This window comes from Lytechinus pictus, chromosome 10 (assembly GCF_037042905.1).
Source record: "Lytechinus pictus isolate F3 Inbred chromosome 10, Lp3.0, whole genome shotgun sequence".
In the NCBI taxonomy this organism is placed as follows: domain Eukaryota; kingdom Metazoa; phylum Echinodermata; class Echinoidea; order Temnopleuroida; family Toxopneustidae; genus Lytechinus; species Lytechinus pictus.
Genome location: NC_087254.1, coordinates 28,284,210 through 28,307,400, shown reverse-complemented (window position 1 = coordinate 28,307,400; position 23,191 = coordinate 28,284,210). Strand labels below are relative to the sequence as shown.

Here is a 23,191-nt window from a genome sequence, read left to right as displayed (position 1 = left end):
AAAATTCAAGTACAGTGTTGAAATCTGGTGTTGGTGTAACCCAGGCACCCAAGGGTTCATTACATGCCGCCGCGCACAGAAAAATCAAGCCATAGAAGTCGTGTGTTGTGGACCCAAGAAGTGAGATCCCAGCACGTGCGACCCACTAGTAAGAAATCCAGTGCCAAACGCGGTTCGTGGTGCGAGGTTAGTATACTAATACTAACCTGGCAATACGTGTGAGTGTAACCCAGGGAGCTCCGGCCCGCTGCGCGGGCCGGAGCCCAGGGGCTTACCGTGTAATTCACCATACCCACGGTAGTAGCGTGAAGTATGGTCTAAATAATTATCCGAATAAATAGTTAAAACAGAAATTAAGCACTTACCACGATTATATGGATGAAGGTCTAACGAGTGGCAGCTTCCTGACATCGAGGCACAGACTGGAACCTAAAAAAACGAAAAGTTCTGTCGCGGTAGCTCTCCTCTTTCAGAATTCAAAACAAAATGGCCGATTATGAGACCGAGACTAATTTATAGCACTAGTGCATTAGTATACATCTCTATGATATAGACTTTGTCAAATTCGCGCATGCGCCCTACACCCTCGGTACCGGTCTCGAACGGCCATTTTGCTATGAATTCTGAAAGAAGGAGAGCTACCGCGACATAACTTTTTCGTTTTTTGAGGTTCCAGTCTGTGCCTCGATGTCAGGAAGCTGCCAATCGTTAGACCTTCATCCATATAATCGTGGTAAGTGCTTAATTTCTGTTTTAACTATTTATTCGGATAATTATTTAGACCATACTTCACGCTACTACCGTGGGTATGGTGAATTACACGGTAAGCCCCTGGGCTCCGGCCCGCTGAGCGGGCCGGAGCTCCCTGGGTTAGTGTTGGTGTTGTGACAACACCGTACTTGAATCAGGCTGGTGTTAAGATTGACCTCGGAAAATATGGTGTATTTCCGGCAGTTTGTGTTGAAGGCTTGTGTTGATTGTCATCTGCTGAACCCAACACTGCACTGTGGCTGCATGGTGTTGATGATCTACAAGCAATTTCCCCATTCAGCAACACCGACGTACCCCAGGGATTGGGAGAATCGTGATTTAAAGTTCAGTGTTGGTGTTGATGAACTGTAGCTTACGAACAGGGGCGAACACGACGAACCATCTCCGTAAAATTATCTTTTACATTTAAGATGAGAGCAAATCATTAGAGTTTTAATACATTTCAATGAAAAATAATATTACGCTTGGTACGTGTTGGAGCTCAGTTCAGCAGCCCTTTCACGCTCTCAACACCGTACACCGTACTTGAAATCACCCAAATGACTTGCTACCTGGCATTCCTGCCTTATTTATTATACGCTGCCTTGAACTGACTTGGTCGGTCCTGCCTGGCCTAGCCTGGACCGAGTGTTTTCCAACTGCAGTCAAACCTGTAGTTGCTATATGTGAGGCATGCTACACTTGACGCTGAAATATCATTTAATAGTTATGGCACGAGCGAGACTAGGCCATGGCCATGCATATTGAGATATCAGTTGACTTCTATCTTAATCAAAAAGAGGCACTCTTTAGTTACAGTAGGCAGTAGCTACGTTACTCTGAGTGAGGCCAAGTTACGCGACCTCCTTTTTTGATTTTGTAAATACTGAGAGACTGCGATTACACATGTGAGTTTTTGTGATGATTACTGACGTTGCAATTGGCATTGCATACCGAGTCATTAAACAATTGTAGACAGAAACAGAGATTGCAACTCGCAAGAAAATGTAATACATCTTATTTTTTATTACATATGCATATGTTTTTTTGGTATTAGTCTTGTTTGAGAAAAAGAGGATGTCAAAAAAGTTTGAATGCTACAAAGGCCTCAATAAATATCACACGTAATTATCTTGATTTCTCTTAATTATGTGAAGAGACTTAATTGTAACAGAAAGAATGAAAAGAAATGAATAGCTGTAATAATAGTTGTAATGTTTTTTGATAGAATCATGAACAGATTACAGATGATGATGGCACAGTGTTGAAAACTGTTTGATGGAGATGGCGCATCGTTGGATTTGTTTAGAATTAGACCAACAAAGAATCAACGTTACAACAACATTTAACCGATATTAGACAAACATTGAATCAACGTTTACGCCAACGTTGGACTAACATTGGACTAAAGTTGAATCAACTTTCCATCAACATTGGACCAACATTATACCAACGTTGGATCAACGTCACCCAACGTTGGACCAACATTGGACCAACGCTGCCATACCTGCCTCATCTGGACAATGATTATGCACTCATGAATATTCATTACATCAGTAAATGACCAAAATTTTAGGTAATATTGCTATAATAATTAGAGTATTTATGTTTATTCAATATTTCCACCATGAAAAGTTTCAGAAAAGTATGTGGCTCCATTACCATATCATATATCATCAAAACATATTATTCTAAGTGAAATATTCAAGGTTAAGTGTGGAAAATGATATTAACTGTATTCTGCCAAGTATAGCAAAGTTGCTCTATATATAGGAGTCAATGACAGGATACAGTGGATAGGTGTAGGATGATAGGAATAGGATATAGGATTAGGATGTAGGATTTTAGGATAGGATAAGACATATGATGATAAAGATTTGAGTGTAGAGTTGTAATGGTGGACTTCACCTTGAAACCAATTAATGTTTTGTTAATTACTGCCATACGTTGGAATAACGTTGGAGCAATGTTGGAGCAACGTTGTGACAACGTTGTAACAATGTTGGAGCAATGTTGCCAGACAACGTTGGAGCATTGTTGCTGGACAGCGTTGAACCAACGTTGTAAACATAGTTGGACTGACGATGTATGCAAGTGCACGTCCATCGCTGCTTCAACGTTGCCCATCAACGTTACAGCAACGCTGTTATTGATGACTCAGCCGACATTATACCAACGTTGGAGCATTGATGGTGGACAACGTTGAACTGACGTTGGAAATGTTGTTGGTCTGACGATGTATGGACGTGCACTTCTATCGATGATGCAACGTTGCTTACCAACGTTGTAGCAATGTTGTATTTGACTATTTAGCCAACATTGGATCAACGTTGCCAGACAACGTTGAAACATTGTTGCTGGACAACGTTGAACTAACGTTGGAAATGTTGTTGGTCTGACGATGTATGCGCGTGCACTTCTATCGATGATGCAACGTTGGCCTGCCAACGTTGAGGCAACGTTGGGAAAAAATTTCCCAACGTTGATCCAACGTTGGTCCAACGCTGTATTGTTACCTGGGACTAGATTGTGGAATGTCAATGTCAAATGAAATCACTAACAAAGGTATCAACTCCGCAATATTGGGTTCATCAGGAAATTTTTGTCAAAAAACGAACGGAAAATTAGTTTACGCCCTAATTTCAATTACTACTATTAGTACTACTACTACTACTACTTCGTCTTCTTCTTCTATATACTACTACTACTACTACTACTACTACTACTACTACTACTACTACTACTATTACTTATACTGCTGCTGTTGCTGCTATCCTACCATTCCTGGTACTACATTTTCTTCTTCAACTATACTATCCCACCGTTACTACTACTACTTCTATTAGTATTACAAAAACAACAAAAACACTAACAATTTCAACAACTACCTTTACACTACTGCTTCTTCTCCTCTTGCTATACTAAGTATGTTTGTATTACATTACTAAAAACCTGTATAATTATTATAAAGTAAATCAAATTTCAAACGAATCTCTCCTCTGGTCAATCCTTTCCTCAATTCTTCACGTCTGAACTGACTTCAGGTTTCTTTAGCACTTTAGGAAACATCATGAAAATGAAGGCCAATGCATCAATAGAGGCGAGTAGTATGAATGATGCATTGTACGTTGAAAATTTGTCTGCCACCAACCCTGTAATCAATGTAGAGAAAATAATTATAATGAAAAATAAGATAATTGACAAACGTCCTTTAACATCCGTGACCCGTCTCTTAAGTTTCATAAAGTAACCGCTTAAATAAATTATTTAATCCATTCTGAACAGTAACTTTAGCGCAATTATAATACTACAAGACGTTCATTAGAGGACAAGTCCACCCCAACAAAAAGTTGTTTTGAATAAAAAAGAGAAAAATCCATCAAGCATAACACAGAAAATTTCATCAAAATCGGATGCAAAATGAGAAAGTTATGACATTTTAAATTTTCGCTTAATTTCACAAAATTGTTATATGCACATCTTTGAGGGGATGCAAATAAGAAGACCGATGACGTTATCCACTTACTATTTCCTTGTATTTTATTATATGAAATATTAAACATTCTAAATTTCTCCTCATTGTCTAGTGAAACAACGATTAATTCCTCCCTGAACATGTTGAATTAGCATTGTTTTGTACTATATGGCTCAGTCAAGTCTGTTCTTATTGTCAAATCTATAAAAATTGTATAATTCAAACAATAAAAAACCAAAAGAAATAGTGAGTGAGGGACATCATCGATTGTCTCATTTGCATGTCACTGAGTTGTGCGTATCACTGTTTTGTGAAAAATAAGCGAAACTTTAAAATGTCAAAACTTTCTTATTTTACATTCGATTTTGATGAAATGTTCAGCGTTATTCTAGTTTGATTTTCTCTATTTATTCAAATCAACATTCTAGTGGGGTGGACTTGATCTTTAAAGGGCAATTCTATACGTGTCGTTCAGGACATTTCAACAACAATTTCTAGTCTCTTAACTGAATGCATGAGCATTAAAATTATCCATTGTGTCATAATATAAAGTAATAGTGGGTAATCATGTGTAAAAAATAATTATGGGTGAATTAAAGGTGAAAATGTTGCGTGTCGTACAGGAAGCAGAGATGTCATGTACGACACGCAACATTATCACCTCTGATTTACCCAAGGATAACATTCTTTTGTTGGTTGTCATTTTTTTTCACTTGGCTACCCAGTAGTGGTTAATTGTTAACAAAACAAATTGAAGTTCCTCGTTAGTTTGGGAAGCAGGTTGAAAAATGTAAAAATGGCTGATTGGCGGATCCAGGGGGGGGGGGGGGGCATAGCTGTGTCCCCCTTTGAGAGCCATAATCAAAATTTGTAATGTAAATATACCGTTTTTACCTAAGTGTGCCCCCCTTTTGAAAGTGAGGACCCCCTTTTTTGCTTGCTTGTCTAATTTCATCGGGAAAATGTGTCCCCTTTTTTAAAAATCATGGATCCGCCCTTTGCTTAAAGGGGAACTCCAGGTTGAAAATACTTTCTAAATGAGCAGATGATTCAAACGATGAATTTGAAGTTTAACAATGTCTTGTGAAAACATTCATAATGGATGGCGCCATGAATATGCGTTAGGTGGGCTGATGATGTCAAGTCCCCACTTTCCCTACTTGAGATCATAATTATTGGACATCATATACGCCTACTTGTGTAAAGCACGTCTCACTTGTAGCAATATACGTTTTAGCAATAATTATCCGACATATAAAATCAGTAGTCATTCATATTTCGACATCTTCGGAGAAAGAAATTTGAATGAATGTAATTTCATGCGATGAAATGTAAAAATACAAGTAGGGATATTGCATCATCATCTCCTTGCATATTCACGAAGTACAAGCTTAAAACTATTTTACCGAAATAATTCAAAACTTTAAAAAATTCATAACTTTGTTATCCTTCATCCGATTCTTATGATTTTTTTAACAGTCAGGAATGTTAAAGGTTTGCTGGGGAAGATTCATTTTTGTAAATATCAATTTATGGCTTTCAACCCAGTAAAGCCATAAATTGTATTTACTAAAATGCATCTTCCCCAGCAAGGCTTTAACATTCCATTTCATTGTCCATGGCGGACTGATATAAGAATGCATGTCAGATTAAATCGCAACAGAGGGCTTTGTTCTTTTTTTCATCGTGACTGTGCCATGGACCAGTGATGGCCTGGTGGGACAGTCGCTGACCGGCAATCAGCAGATGAGAGGTTCAAATCCTGCTGGTTCTTAGATTTTTTCTGACTTATCAGATACATCGATCAATGCGATCTTATTTACTGGGTTGAAAGCCATGAATTGTATTTACAAAAATTTCAGTATTTTATTTGTCTGATCGTACTTTATCTGCTCATATCATAAAATATTCAGCCTGGAGAAACCCATTCAATATGTGTAAATTAACAACGAAATGAATACACCCGAATCCCAGTATTTTCAAGCAAACTGGAAAATTGTTAGATTTTGAAGAAAAATGTGATCAATCTTCATTTAATTTTGAAAAAAAAAAATAGCAATAAATGGAAAACCATGAAGAGCAAAGGTCATCAATAAACCTGCATAATAATTTATCTGAACCACTGATCTGTGCATTATTGAATAGATCAGTGTTCTGAATGGATGGACACTATTACCATTATCATAGTTCTCAATCCGACACTTGATAAATGGAAACCTTTGGTTATTCGCTACCCAACCTCCCACTATTCCGGAATCTCTTTCCATTAATAAAATGAATCGAACCGGCCAATACAAGCATTAACACGCTTACGACCTTATGAAATGCATGAATTCAGAAATTTTTTTTAAGGCATTACTGTACGCGAAACACAACCCAACAAATTTCAATCCCGTTGTCGATTACTCCATTTTGTCATAAAACCTCAAGGTCAAATTTAACATTTTGGTGAAGTCTTAGAAATTGTTCCCCTTAGAAATACAAAAGAGAACAAAAATCCGGCGGAAAGGTTCTGCTTTTGAATATGCCACTGCCATAATTAGATTGAAATTAACTGCAGCATGTCAATTTATTTTACCGAATAACTCATTTGTTCGTGTCTTGCCAATTTCCCATTAGACTGCAAGAAATTGAAGAAAAGACCTTTTGTACAGAAATTTCTTATTACAAAAAGTAAAAATGCACTTATACTGGCTTTGAATAGTTGAGTTCTAGTGATCTCGGACCAGCCTTACTCGTTTTGCTGGTAGGTCTAGAACATAATTTAGGACAAACCAAATATCCCATTATACATTAATTTTCACCTGAAATGCCTCATAAATAACCCATTCACACCTGATAGGTATCCACCAAGGAAAAATCCAAAAGCTTCTACGACGTTGTTCACACCTAAAGCCATAGGAAGTTTTTCAGAGGAGACGCGATTCCTTATGATGATGATTCCCATAATAGCTCTTCCAGCAATGGCGGCAGCTGAACAAGGTGACGTCACCAACATGACATAATAATAAGGTAAGCATACATCACACGCCAACGACACCATGTCCATGATGGATAAAACGAGGAAAATGCTGATTGGGTCAACAGAGTTGTGAGTTAGGGAAGCGATGATGAGCCGTACAGAGAAGTTCCCAACAGCGGCGACGAAGGTTAAGATGATCGTATTTCGTTCAGAGATTCCTCTTTGGAGAGCGTGTGGTACTAGAAAATCATGCCATCCATTATACACGAAAAACAACATAGCAATTGAAAGAAAAATGAAGAGGGAAAATGGGTCGTCGTAAAATCCCATGTGTCGAAACCAGGATGTAACCTTTCCTGGGAAACTGGCTATATAATCCAAGTATCTTGTAGGAGATGCTTCATCATTTGGCAAGGTCTGGTCCACACCGACGTCCACAGTATCATGGCCTGCTGAAGGAGTCAATAACAGATCAGTGTCAGTGACGGCATCAACAAAACCCTTCTCCGTTGCTTCATCAGGATAGCAACCATTACTTCCGGCCAAAGAAGTATCATAATCGACTTGGTCTCGTCTTTGCAACTCCTCTTTATCTCTTATCTTGAATGTTTCCTGAGTTATCTGAATGGCCAGAGCGCATGGAATTCCATTTAACATGAATCCTCCCAAGATGAGAAAAACGTCTCGCCAGCCGTAGGTCATCAACAATTCCTCAGCCAGGAAAGGGAATAGAATCATACCCGCCGAGTATCCGCAAGTCGAAAGGCTAAACAAGAGGTTGAAGTGCTCCCCAGCAAGTCTATCAAGTGCAGTCAGGCAGGTCATGCGCAAAACGCAGTAGCCAGCCCCTGTGATAATGGAGATAAAAAAAGCATAATCAAAAATACAATCTGAGTAATGATACACATACATTCTTGTTGGAACAATGTTATCATCACTTTTCTTAAAACCAGAGTAAAGGAAAATCTATTTGGGTTGAGTCGTCGTCTGGTGGTTATGACTCTCGTCTTTCAATCTGAGGGACGTGGGTTCGATTCCCAGCCATGGCGTGTTTTCCTTTAGCAAGAAATTTACCCACATTGTGCTTCACACAACCCAGGTGAGGTGAATGGGTACCCGATAGGAAAAAAATCCTTGAATGGTTGAGCGCCTATAGATAGCAGAGCAAAAGTGGGGTAATAATCATAGCAGTTCCCGCTGAGATATCAGTTTTCGGAACTGAATTGGCTACCCTTAATTGGTAAATATACCGTTATTCAGTGGTAATACTACTAAATTATTAATATCCTAAATACATCTTTACCTCCTTTGATTTGTAAAAACAAATTTTGTCTTTGCCCCCCCCCCTTGCATCCCCACTTTATTTTTTTTCACAAAACAGTGATATGCACAACTCAGTGACATGCAAATGAGTCAGTCGATGATGTCCATCACTCACTATTTCTTTTGTTTTTTATTGTTTGAATTATGCAATATTTCATTTTTTTACAGATTTGACCATAAGGACCGACTTGACTGAACCATATAGTATTAAACAATGCTAATTCCACATATATAGGGAGGAATTAATCACTGTTTCACTTGACAATGAGGAGAACATTAGAATATTTCATATAATAAAATACAAAAGAAATAGTGAGTGGATGACGTCATCAGTCTCCTCATTTGCATACCGACCAGGATGTACATGTATATATAACTGTTTTGTTAAATTAAGCGAAATTCTAAAATGTCATAACTTTCTTATTTTACATCCGATTTTGATGAAATTTTCAGTGTTATGCTTGTTGGATTTTTATCTTTTTATTCAAATAAATGTTTTGTTGGGATGGACTTGTCCTTCAATAGCCGATATCAGTTTGTGTGTGGTAATTAAATACCACCCGCGCTTCAACGCTAGGGAATGCACTAGATATTGCTTTCTTAATGTCCGTCTCAAACTTTTGGGAAGCTTTTCCTCGCCACGGCAGTTTGATATAGATTGGGCATATCTTGCGTCCAAAGACCGGTGTCTGTGTGGGTTTGTGCAGTGTGCGTGCTCCCTATCTCTCACTGCAGTAATGTTATTTACGAGTTTAAGTGCCGTTGTGAAGCTCGGTACATACGGCGTACATTAGCAGATCGCAATTAGCCAACATGTGCCAACCTCTATCCGAAATTAGCGAGTTTTCGCAAAACTCTGGGACGCGACATTAGGGTCCGGTAACACAAAAGTTAAAGATCCAGACCGGACCCGAAAATGAAATTGATAAATTATATACCAATCGAAAGCTTATAAGCTACTAAATACAGCAAGGTATGCTTTATGCATTTTCACCGCTTCCCAGCTGAGTATTTTGCTTGTGAATATTCCAATTATCGGGCTTCGAACCCCGCTTAGAAAATAGGCTTTATTGTGCTTTTCACCTGCCTCGAGACCGTGACGTCACGTTGTGTAAGAAGCGTCGTGATTCCATAGGTTTGTACACAGAAAAACTGGGTGATTTTTTGCTTTCCAGATAACGCATTTCATTCTCTTCACTTCTATCACAAAGGGATATCACATATATTTTTACCCACAAGCTTGAATTTATGAAATCTACAGTTTTTAACTAGTTTTTGCCATATTTTATTTCCTGCTTATTTGGCGCAGATTTCAATTCTATCTGCATTTAGATTATGTATAACAACTTTTCCTGACATAGCAATTTAGGCCCAATAAGAGCCAAACAAAGAAATCACAAAAAAGGTATAGTGAATAGTTGTAGGTTTACAACAATTTGAACAGTGAATAATTTTGAGTGCCATTTTCATCTGAAACGAAAAAAAAATATGGATTCATAACATGGAAATGGAAGAAAATACCCAATGCTTTTGTACACAAACCTATGGAATCACAACCCTCCTGACACAACGTGACGTCATCATTTCCAGGCGACATGGGGGTGCTCAATCGAAGCGTACTTTGGAGGAGCAGTTTCTTTGATTTTTATTTAATATTTGTCAGAAATGGAAGGAGATATATGTAATATTTTTGGTATATTTGTATTGTATGAATCATTACCTTTATTTTGATATATGACTGTTTTTACACCGGTCAGGGTCTTTAACGATTAATCATAGACTCGATTTTTAAGATTGATCGTACACTATAGTCAATAGAATCGAACGTAGAAAACTGTTCTACAATCATTGCAAAACTTTGTGTTACAGGCCCTATAGATCTGCGTTTCGTGTGCAAAATTCTTTCATGCGACACCAACATGCCATTCCAAATTGTTTAAATCCCACTTTCATGCATGTACGACTGATCATCATTGCATATGCCCGCCTGAGCTCTCGGTGGGGCGCGACGGCGGGGCTAGCTGTACTATCATGACTATGGCAGCTGGCTGGAGACATGCGAATCGTAGATTATGACATGGATAAGAAAGTGGTTTTTCAAACAAATCGAGTACATAATTGAGGAAAAACTTACTGAATTCAGACTTAGATATAAATCATTGCAGTCCATCGAATCAATATTGCATCTAATGTGGATAATTGGTGGATCACCATCACTGGCAATTGATTCCATGGGTCGGATCACCTCTCCAGCTAAACCATTTCGCATGCGTTGATATGTACACAGCATATGCAATAGGCCTATCCGTCTGAAAACCATCCGAATATGCGGTTTTTTTTTTTGGGGGGGGGGGATTAGATTCAAATTCCGGGGGGGGGGGACCACTTCCGTTGACAAGTGGATACCAGGCGCGACCATGGGGTTTCGAATAGTACCCTAAACAAGAGAAGCAAGTCTTTTCCAGATTATGAAAATGCATCCCTTAACAAGTATGTGGCTTGTGAAACCCTACGAGTATTGGAAATACTATATCCCTTTTTCAGTATTTTTTTTCACCCGTTTTTGACACCCTTATAACGTTACAGAGACCTATACGTAACGTACTTGCCCACTCTTTTCCTATTTACGCGTGGTCGCGCCTGGTATCCACTCGTCAATGGAAGTGGGCCGCCGGGCGGCTTCTCGAGCTCTGGGAGGAACCAAATGTTGCTCTGGAAAGTCGTCCTGAACCGGATATATCGCTGTTACTATAGTAACAACCAGAATTTTGCACACGAAACTTAGATTGAATGTTTCCGTTGCAGATGCGAAACGAAAAAAAATATCATGTCACACAACTTGCATTGCAGGACAGTGTTTTACGACCATGACGACGGGCCCAAAAGTCTCTTCCAAAATCAATATACCGTCGTAAAGTCCGTCTGCGTTGCCCAACGAAAAGTGGGGATTGTCGAATTAGCGCGCGTTCAAAACCTCTGCGCTCATGCAGAAAACGTACCGCTAGTACTGCGACGGATGTTGGTAGTATTATTGGTAACCGATTGCTGAGCAACCAAGCATGGGCTGAACAATATTATTCATCTTGGTATAAGGTGCTCAGCCGAGCAAGAAGTTTCACTCATTTGCGCATGCTCGATTCAGCGTATATCCAGCTAACAGACCCAATTCTGTGCCGCCAAAAGCGGTTCGTTAGAACCCTCGCGTTATTTTAGTTGCTTCGCTTCAATATACTGGCCGGTACTAAGCCTAACTTGGTTACATTGACAGCCAATCATGGCTCGCCATTTAGCGTCCGTTGTCTAGTTTCGGTTCTATTATATATTGTTTTGCTCCAGTGTTTTAGTCATTCATGCGATTTTACTCCGATGAGTGCATGACGAAAAGCTAGGCCTAAGTATGTCCGTCATTAAGGCTATTTTACTATTTTCCGGTATCAAACACTTATTTAAAATCATTTAAAAAACAATCGCCCCCAGCTGCCCCATATATTGGAAAAATGAAAACGGTCCCTGCCCCAAACATTATCTTCTGCCCCCCCCCCCACTTGCCCCTTCTGGTGCCGCCACTGTCCCCTATCACCTCTGTAAGTTAGAATCCTGTATTGTCTGAATTCTTACCAATCCAGCGTTGTCTAAACGCGAAGTGCATGGGAAATGCCAAACTTTTCACTAGACATTGTGATTATTTTTACTCAGCGCCGAATAAACAAATAACAAAAGAGCATTGATTCTGAATTTGATGAAAGTCAACATGTGTTTCAAAGTTGAATCAGCGTGCTTAATCGATGGCGACAAAGAAGACATTAATTCATTTCAATTATCGGATTATAGGGGGGGTGTCTTTATCAGTCGATATTCAAGCGTGTTTTTTCGCCATTGTCTCTAAAAACAACAACTAAAAACCGAACCCTGATGAAGATAGGTATAACGCGGTGTAGTTAGGTCATATATGTATGCGTGTGTGGGTGTACGTGTGTGTGTGTGTGTGGGGGGGGGGGGGGGGCTTGCCCGAAGTACCAATCTACGGGATCGGAGTGAAGAAAAAGAACGAAACCTTTCAAAAATTAATCTTTATTATAAAACTGCAAAAGTGTTCTCACGAAAATCGAAAAGGCAGCAAAACTAAAGATAGAACAATATATATTTTTTCCTGCACGCTACCTGATATCGCAAAAGCGAGAAACAAATGCCAACTGCTTGTCGCTTGAGATGCAATGATGATAGGACTACTCCCCATAGTGGCGCCAAATATTAGAAGAATCCGGGGATGCGAGGTTCGGGTGATGACAGAAGCCACAAATGGAGCTGAAGAAAAATAACAAAGAAAGAAAGAATTAATTATAACGGATTCGAAGACGATGAATTTTGTTCCAGCTTCAATTAGTATATAGAGGGAGTTCACCCTGACAAAAATATTATTGTAAAAATAGCAGAAAAATGTTACTGAAGGTTTCAGGCAAATCCATCAGAGATTAGACAAGATTTTATTTTATTTTCATTTGTGACGTCATATGCGAGTAGCTTCCCAGCATTTATCGTATGGCAAAACAAATGAACGAAATGTAATTAAAAGAATGAAATAGTTTCGATTAACAGACAAGTTAATTCACACCCGCTTTTGAAAGGAAAACAATTGGAGCATAACGCGATTCAATTAATATAGCAGCAGTGCTGACTTTGATAACGACTATCAAATAATTATTCGGAACTGAAGTGGCTACCCTGTGTAAATATACCGTTATTATTATTTATCATTATTATTCACAACAAACATAATTCATATAATAACATAAAACGTTCATTAACCCTAAATGACATTTGGCATTGATCATGTGACCTAAGTCTTGTGCAGTATGATCAGTGATATATGATTACCCCTATATCCACATTTTATGAACTTTATCCATAAACATTCAAAGGTATGATGGCAATTCAACAATTATCCCAACATGGCCAAAGTTCATTGACCTTTGTCATGTGACCTGAAACTCGCACGGGATGTTCAGTGATTCTCATTACCCTTATGTAATGCAGACATTTTCATTTGGCGACAGTTTATCGGAGAATGGACCTACTACCCATGCACGCTCGGAGCAACAAGATTATAATCAGATTCTAATTTAGCTTGTCCATTTCTTAATAATGCATTGGTACGTTTCGTGGGCATATCGAGCATCAGCAAACAGAGATAACAAGAATTCGAGTAATATTAAAAGTAAATTCATCTTAGATTCACGCAATTAAAGAACACGCACAATTATACAAAATATTACCATAATTATGCGTATTTCGTTATAATGAGTGAGGTCTACAATAGCGCAAATTGCCCGGTAATGCTGAAATTAGTAAATTTTGTAAGTAGTTATGAAATTTGATATGCTTATATCTTTTTTCACGATTCTGTTTGGTCAACCCATGGACCTACTACATGGTTATCTATAGCTTATTTGAAATTTGCAAAAGAACTTGCTCCAAACGCCACTTCCAGTCGGGTTGAGGTGCAAAAGATAGGGGAAAAGGTGGGGAATAAGAAAAAGAATGAAAAAAAAATATAAGAGAAAACAACTGACATGACTGATCAATGAAGACTGATGCCGCAAATTTTGGATTTTTTTAAACGTTTGAATATTAATTAGTTAATTATGATAACTTTATGATGTGTAATTAGTATGCTCAACTTCCCCGATAAAGCCCCCCCCCAAAAAAAAAAAAAAAAAAAAATGTCAAAAAGTTTACTGTAGAAACTGTTTTATATAGAGTTCTTAGCATATTACTTAAAAATGAACATATCAGATCAATTTCTTATGTTTTGGCAAATTCTTATGTATTTATTTGCTTTTTTGGTCTTTTATTTTTTACAATTTTTTCAATAAAGTTTGCCAGTAACACTTACTAGTATTTTGAATCATTAAAAGCAAGAATATTCATACATTAATGATATTTGGTTAAAACAAAATTTTTCACAGAATCGCGTTTTTGAGCAATTTTCAGACCCGGGCGTCACAAAAACCTTTACGTCTTAAAAGATGCAGGACTCTCGAAGGAAAGGAGTCATATAACATCGCGACGAGAAACGTCAAGGGGCGGGAGTGGCTCCGGCATAATTAGGGTTAAAGTACATCCCATTATGTGAAATGGAAATTCGAGCACAAATGCACAATAAGGGTCACCAAATGCCAGGATTATGGTTGTGCCTGTCACGGAACAGCCTCCACCTTGTTCACCCAAGAATGGATCCGTACAATTCAATTTAATTCAATCTTTATTTCGCAAATAGGATAAAAATACAAAGAAACATCAGATAATGTGATTAGATAATAAAATAAATTGCGTGGCTTTCCATGAAGGTTATAAGAAACCTGTAAGACTGGATCGCCAAAACGTAGTAAAAACACAACAATGTTAATTAAAGGGAAACAGAATGTCATATTATTATTGTAAAAACAATGCAGGAACAGGGAGAAAAAAACTTAGAATACAAAAAGACACGAATTGAAGGAGGGGGGGGGGTTAAAAACGGTACAAGTAATGCATTGATATCAACTGTGAAAATTAATAATCATTTACTAGAATTTTTTTGTACTGCTTTCTAAAGGAAGATATAAATTGTGAATTAGTTATTATTTGGGGAATCTCATTCCATTGTTTGGGACCTACATAACTCAATGATTTAGCTTCGTGACTAGACTTGATAGACCATAAATGAAATTTATTGGAAGAACGGGTATTATGATTATGAACTTGGTTATTGTATTGAAAAAGATCTGAAAAAGGAGTGGGTAATAACCTCTTCTTGTACTTAAACATAAATATTGCGAGTTCTTGCTTATTAATATCATATATATTAAGTAAGGATAGTTTCTTAAATAAAGGTGCGGATGGTGCTAAGTAATGGGAATTGGTAATTATTCTTAAACATTTCTTTTGAATTTTGAATATTGAGTCCAATTCATATGAGGTTACATTGGTAGCCCAGACAATATTGCAATATTTAAAATAAGGGAAAATTATGGAATGGTATAGAGTTATCAGATTTTTATGAAGCAAACTATGCTTAAGTTTGTAAATTAAACCAGTATTCCTACTTATCTTATGTAATACATGTATCATATGGTACTTAAAACTCAAAAGAATATCCAATGTGACACCTAAAAAGTTAATGGAATTACTTAATTCGATACGTTTATTGTCGATATAAATATGAGCGTTGTCAATTGGATTATAATTATTAGATTTGTAAGTATGGGTTTGTGTTAAAGATTTTTTTTTAATAGATGCATCTAGTTTTATTGATATTCAGGGACAACTTATTTGCTTTTAACCAGTCGGAAACATTTTGGAGTTCATTGTTCAGGATGTGGATGGTATTATTTTAATCTTTAGAAGAATAAAAAATACTTGTGTCATCAGCTAATTGATAAAAGGTTAACAAATTAGATGATTTACAAAGGTCGTTTATATATAGAAGAAATAACAAGGGGCCTAAAATTGATCCTTGCGATACCCCAACGGAAACATTTAATGAAGAAGATAAGACACCGTGGACAAATGTATGTTGAACCCTATTTAAAAGATAATCCCTAAACCAGTCTAACGCGATCCCTCGAATTCCATATTGATTAAGTTTAAATAAAAGTAATGAATGGTCCATAGAATCGAAAGCTTTAGATAGATCTAAGAAAACCCCAATTATATGTTCGTCAGCAATAAATGAATCCATTATTTTTTGTTTAACTTTTAAAAGAACATACTCACAGGAATAAGTGGGTCGAAATCCGTATTGAGAATCGCTTAAGATATCATTACTGTTTAAAAACTTATGTAATCGATTATATACTAGTCGTTCAAGTAATTTAGAGAAATATGGTAAGAGGGAAATTGGTCTATAATTTACAAATTTATCTGGGTCATCTTTCTTAAAAACGGGAATTACTTTAGATTCTTTGAGTTTTGAAGGTACTTTCCCAGCTGCAAAAGACAGATTAAATACATGAGCTAAAGGCAAGACAATGGCATAAATGATACGCTTAACAACTTTACAATTTACGTTATCAATTCCACAACTTGCACTACTTTTAAGGCATTTGCAAATATTAATTAATTCACTTATATGTACAGGTGATAAAAAGAAGGAACCAACCACATTTGTTCGACAATAAAAATGAGAAGAATTAATAGATTAAGGGACCATATCACTAATATTTTTTCCAATATTTACAAAATACTAATTGAATGCATCAGATATTTCATTTGGTTGAGAATACATTTTTTGATTACATTTAAACATTTTGGGGATCAGATTTTTTCTTTTTACCTAATAACTCATTAATAGTTTTCCATGTCTTTTTTTATACTATTCTGATTCATATATAATATTTTTTGCAATATTCTTGACGAGATATACGAATGATATTAATAAGTTTATTTCTGATTTTTTAAAATTTTCTCTGGCAAGTTTAGTTTTGCAAAATATTTTGAAACATTTATTCTTTTTTTAAATTAATCTTAAAATTTGGTTGGTCACCCACGGTTTTTCATTTTTTCTTCTCCTTTTTTGTTGTTGAAGAGGAAAATGTTTATCATAAAGTTTGATGAAAATTTTCATGAATAAATTATAAGATTTGTCAGCATCGATACATGCTAATACTTCACTCCAGTCAACATTATACAGTTCAACAAAAAAAACTATTGATCGTTGATTCATTGATTTTCCCTGAAGTGTAATATTTGGCTGAATCATTCTTAAGTATTCCTTTCTTGTAACAAAAAATTGGCATGTGATCAGTTATTGGAGAATAAAGCACACCCGAGATAATATCACTTTCATTTGTTAATATATTGCCAATAATAGATTGAGATGTATTAGTTACACGAGTTGGCAAGTTAATTTTGATATAAAAGCCATATGATGCAATTGTATTCATTAAATCAATAGTACTGTTTGAAGTCATATTCAATAAATTATTATAATCTCCAAGTGGATATATTTGTTTGTTTTCTTTTGAAAGTTTTTGCAATAAATCGGAAAAATATTCAGCGTATTGACGTAGATTAGATTTCGGGGGCCTGTAGATTATTCTAACTATAATACTTTTAACATTAGGTATATTGATTTCAATGAAAATAGATTCACATGAAGAACATGTCGGATTTAGATCATTGCGCAATTGATAGAGTAGTCGTTCATCTAAATATACTCCAACGCCTCCTCCTCTACCGTCTTTTCTATTATTATTGACAAAGTTATAACCATCAAATATGAACCGATTTTCGTTTTCTGGGTTTAACCAAGTCTCCGTTATACCTATAACCGTAAAATTCAAAGAAAGGCTGCTCAGGTACGCAGAAATTTGATTGAAATTTGTTACCATGCTCCTCGAGTTAAAGTGGATAGCACTGAACTGTACCAAATTAGGGTCAATAGATTCTTTGAAGTCATCGTCAGAACAGTATTTGCAATCATTTACATATTGTTGATCAAATTCAAAATCGAGAATGGGAGCAGAATCATTTAGTCTTATATCTTCACTCATATTATTTAAATCATCATATGTTATAAGTTGATTGTTAGTTTGTTTTACACAGTTAAGAAAATCATCATTATTGATAGAGTAGAATGGGAAAACAGAACACAAATTAACAGGCATGTAAGTTATCAACAACAACAAAATAAGTATGAGAATAACAATTGGAATGGTCTCAGGATAACATTAGAACAAGATTTTATAGGACGCCCTTCCAATAAACAGGAATATCTCATGAAAAATTAATTTGACTGTATTTCGGCTCAATTCGTGGCTAGCATGTGTGGTCGTGGCAGTGTAAGTAGCGCGCTGGTGTATATTAACAATTTATGAAAAAAGGGTCTTTTATACTCAGTTGAGGTCCGCTCTATAGCTTCTTATCAATCCTCATGCATTGAATTTTTTTTATTTATTATTGTAGCCGATATACCCTTTTCGACCCCCGGGCTGTTTCATAAAGCTCTTCCTAAATTACGCATGACTTGTGCTAAAGATTTATCCCTTAAGTCAGCAATCATTTAGCTGACATCATTAGCACTAAAGAATATACTGTCGTGCAATACTGAGTCCTGCTTCATGACACATATAAATCTCCATTTTGGTCACGTCATGTCTATACTATTATTTTAGGCACCGGCTCCCTGACATTTTAAGTAAATACGAGTGCATGTCAACTGATATATATATAACATTTAGACCTAAATGTAAATTTTCCTGAAAATGTGTCTTATACGTATCATTTTATTGTTATTATTTTACGCACAAAACTAGAAATGTATGGTGCTACTTCTAAAAAATTACAATGGATCTTGATTTTTTTTACAAAACCGTTACCAAAGATTCGTTATAAATGGTGAATGTTCTTCATGGTGCAAAGTTCAATCGGGTGTTCCCAAGCATGCAAATGGACAATTTTAGGTCCGGTGTCATTTTTATGCTTTGTAAATGATATGCCTAATAATATCTCATCCACTATTCGATTATACGCAGACGATTGTTTAGTATTGGGTCCTATTCTCAATGTTAATGATTGCGAAATACTACAATATTAAAAGTTTTAAGCAAATGGTCTGAGGGTGGAACCTCGACTTTAATATAAGTGTAACATTATAAAAATGTCACAAAAAACATGAAAAAACCATATAAGTATTCTATTAATGGACAGGAACTATTTAAATGTTAAACCTGAAAAATATTTAGGTATCTTAATAAACGATTCTCTATACCTGAACGGCCAATGCAGGGATTTACAAATAAGATGCACCAAAATAATGGGAATCATTAGAAGGAATTTCGTTAATTGTCCAATATCTATTTCAAACAGTTTTTTTAAACATTAATTTGTTCACGTGTAGACTATTCATGTATAGCATGGGATCCCTACAGAATAAAATACAAAGACATGGTTGAAGTATGTATCTTGATTACCATATCATTTTCATAAAATAAATAATTCATACGTGAAGTTTTCAAGGTCAAATAGAGAAAATTGTTATTAACCGTATTTTGCCAAGTATTGGAAAGTCGTCTGCACAGATTCAGTGGATAGGTGTAGGATATAGACTGATAGGTTTAAGATTAGGATAGGATTAGGATATAGGATAGAATAATATGGGTTGTGTGATAGAGTTGTAAAGATGAACTTCAATTTGAAACCAATTAATATTCTGAAAACATTTTGAAAACATTCATTTGAAACATCAGTAAGATACCATATTTAAGACATTTTCTTAACAAAATTAAAATAACATTTTTAGAACATTAATCGTAAACAACATTATAATGTTTTCAAAACCAGGGGCGGATCCAGCTTTCGCCAATAGGGGAGGGGGGCGAAAAAGATTTTAACCCATGTTTTCTCCGATCGATCTCTCAAATATGATTTTTATTTGTTTATTGAAGGAATAGTCCTAACAATCACTTCTTAGTCTCAATTGAATAGTACGAATGGGAAGCGCGATCTAATTTTTGAGGAACTTTTTTCCTGAAAATTGAACATTCTGAGCAATGATTGTGAGCGTGAACAAAATGTGTATGTCACTAAATAATTACTGCGAGCACGAATCGCAGAAGCAGAAATTTTTAATATACATTCTGGCGTGATCGAAAAGGGACCTGTTAAGGACTGTTTGCAGTTACCCATGACAACGATTCATATTTCAACAATGAAATAATGCGAGCTGAACATTTGTGACATTCTGACCTAAAAAATTGACATTCTAAGCTCTTTTTCTAATCATAAACAGGACAACTAAACATTTCATGCGAGACCTAAAACGGGACACACGTTTTGTAAATCATGAAGATGATGACTAATTGTGTATCTTCCTACATTAATAATGCGAACGCGAAGCGCGAGGAGAAAATGTTTGATATTCTGATATGAAACTGGATACTTGAAGCACGTTTTGAATAAAGAACAAACTACGTATCTCAATAAACATGTGTGCGCGTGTTTTTGAGATTTATACCTACAATCGAGGCATTCTAAATACAATTCGTTTATTATGAAAATCAATAATGCGCGAGCTGAAAAAATTGATTTAACCATATGAAAAGGGTCAATTTAAGCAATATTTCAAGCATCGTAGAATTGTGAAGTGGATATGGATCGTACTTTACAAAATGCGATCGCGAAGCGCGAGCCGACTTTTTAAATCATTATTTAGACCTAGCACCTGGGGAAATTGTAAGAACATTTTTTGCTCGTGTTTTGCGCTCGCACAAATTATTGTTTATTAAGGTAGTCATTCTGTTCCTGATTAATAAAAAGCCTAGAACGTCCAGTTTTCTGGTTAGAATATCACAAATTTTCAGCTCGCGCTTCGTGCTCGCATTAGTCGATTGTGAGATATGTAGCCCGAATCCTATTCACGAGTAAGTAAATGCAGTCTTTAAAAAGTTCCATTTCTGGTCAGTATATTAAAAAAATCAGCTAGCGCTTTGTGCTCGCGTTAATTTAATTAATTAATTTAACATACACATCCTTTTGTCATGATTACAAAAACTGCTTGGAATGTTTATTTTTCATGTCTTATTACATAAAATTTAAAAAAGTTTGAGCTCGTGATTCGCGCAACATCTCGCAAGGATACCCTTTTAATAGTAATTAGGTCCATAATTGACCGAACGCGAGTTTTACAACTTCAGATTTGAATTTTTCCCCAAACTTCTCGCTTGCTACGCTCGCTCGCGACAAATTTATACCTAAATATATATCTTATCAATCAGAAAAAAAAAAAAAAAATCTCAACTTAATTACTACAAAACACAACTTCTTCACAAAGATGATAATCTCATGCAATTTCCGTTTGCACCAAAATGCCCTTTTTGGCATATAAGTGCCCTTTTTTCGCTTTGCCCCCCCCAAACGAAAATACGTTCCACCGCTCCTGGTCAATGGTCCTGTATGTCCACAAATCCAAAATGGGTTCTAAAAATGGAGTCTAAATTGACTGCTTTTACTGAAAAATTAACATTAAAAAAAATTAATTCATTAAAAATCCACCTGAGAGATATGATTGTAGTGTCTAAACTATGGTTTAAGGGATCAAATAATACATAAGGACAAGTAAAAAGGACAGCCAGTGGTCCAGTATGTCCAAAAATCGAAGACGGCTTCTAAAAATGGAGTCTAAAATGGCAGTTGTTACAAAAAATATGAGAGTATCATGATATATTTACTTATCAAAAGCCCAAGCGTATAGAAAAGACCAAATGCAATGCCAAGATCAGCTGACGTCATCTCGATTGACTTGGAGAGGTCCGCAAACAGGATTCCCATAGCCTTGACAAGACCGATCTTGAAACACGATTCCATGAGGAGTATCAGGAATATCGGGGAACAACGGGAGCGCAAAATACTGATGCATCTATCCATCATCAAATCATCTGTACAGTTATTACACTGGGCGGTGATGGGCACAACAAAACGCGTGTTTAACAACAGCAAAAAGTGTGGAAGTTTCAACTGTTAAAACGATATTGAAATATTCCCTAAAATGGCAAGTTGAAGCATAAAAAGATGAATCTCATGAAGAAAGTTCGGGAAGATCCGGATTCCTGTTTGAAGAATCAATTATGATAGAATAGCAGACGTATTCGGGGATATGCTCATTAGAAGAATGAAAAAAAAATTATGAAAAAAAAATTCTACTCAACGAGCATGACATGCATGAGGAGAAGAACAAACATAGCAGAGATCCGAACTCCAAGCTAGAGTAAAAATTGATTGTGCCTCAGAACTTCGATATACGATACAAACCAATGGTAATTCCGCAAGAACAAGATTACCCTATACAATGAATCCATAGAATTGTGGTTTAAGCTGAGAACTTACAGGGTCTGTTCCACTCATTTGTCAGCATCGCCATGACATGCAAACGATTGTCCCTTAATAAAGATCATGGTCTATTGGAGGAAGAATATGAATGTACCCGCTTATAATATAACACGCCGCTCGCGCTACATGCTCTAACCTATGAGACGCCGATTGTACCAATATTATATAGAACAATTATTTGTTATATAATCATTATTTATTGAATAATAACTATTATTTATATATAATTTACATTTTATTTGTAAATAATTACTATTATATAAAATAACATTTCTAATTATTTATATATAATTCCACGTAATACTTCATTATTTGTAAATAATAATAGTTCGACATTCCATTATTTATAAATAATGATTATTTGTTTTTCATTATTTATAAATAATGATTATTTGATTTTCATTATTTATGAATAATGATTATTTGTTTTTCATTATATATAAATAATGATTATTTGTTTTTCATTATTTATAAATAATGATTATTTGTCTTTCATTATTTATAAATAATGATTATTTGTTTTTCATTATTTATAAATAATGTTTATTTGATTTTCATTATTTATAAATAATGATTATTTGTTTTTCATTATATATAAATAATGATTATTTGTTTTTCATTATTTATAAATAATGATTATTTGTCTTTCATTATTTATAAATAATGATTTATTGTTTTTCATTATTTATAAATAATGATTATTTGTTTTTCATTATTTATAAATAATGATTTATTGTTTTTCATTATTTATAAATAATGATTATTTGCCTTTTATTATTTATAAATAATGATTTTCGTTTTTCATTATTTATAAA

At 35.6% G+C, this 23,191-nt stretch overlaps 1 protein-coding gene across 3 annotated transcripts; it reads right to left on the bottom strand.

Annotated features, from left to right (window-relative positions):
* Positions 1-1,740: 1,740 nt before the first annotated feature.
* Positions 1,741-22,472, bottom strand: LOC129269405 (uncharacterized). Of its 3 annotated transcripts, none has more exons than XM_064105721.1 (4): positions 21,719-22,450; positions 12,672-12,815; positions 7,061-8,035; positions 1,741-3,902 (listed from the first exon to the last, which is right to left on the bottom strand). In XM_064105721.1, exons 1-4 carry the CDS (start codon positions 21,915-21,917, stop codon positions 3,766-3,768), a joined length of 1,455 nt encoding a protein of 484 aa, XP_063961791.1. In that variant the 5' UTR covers positions 21,918-22,450; the 3' UTR covers positions 1,741-3,765. The 3 variants fall into 3 exon arrangements, with proteins under 3 accessions (XP_063961791.1, XP_063961792.1, XP_063961793.1); XM_064105722.1 differs by having other exon boundaries at positions 1,750-3,902; positions 22,374-22,472; XM_064105723.1 differs by lacking the exons at positions 12,672-12,815; positions 21,719-22,450 and adding an exon at positions 10,645-10,723 and having other exon boundaries at positions 1,758-3,902.
* Between the last annotated feature and the right edge of the window lie 719 nt (positions 22,473-23,191).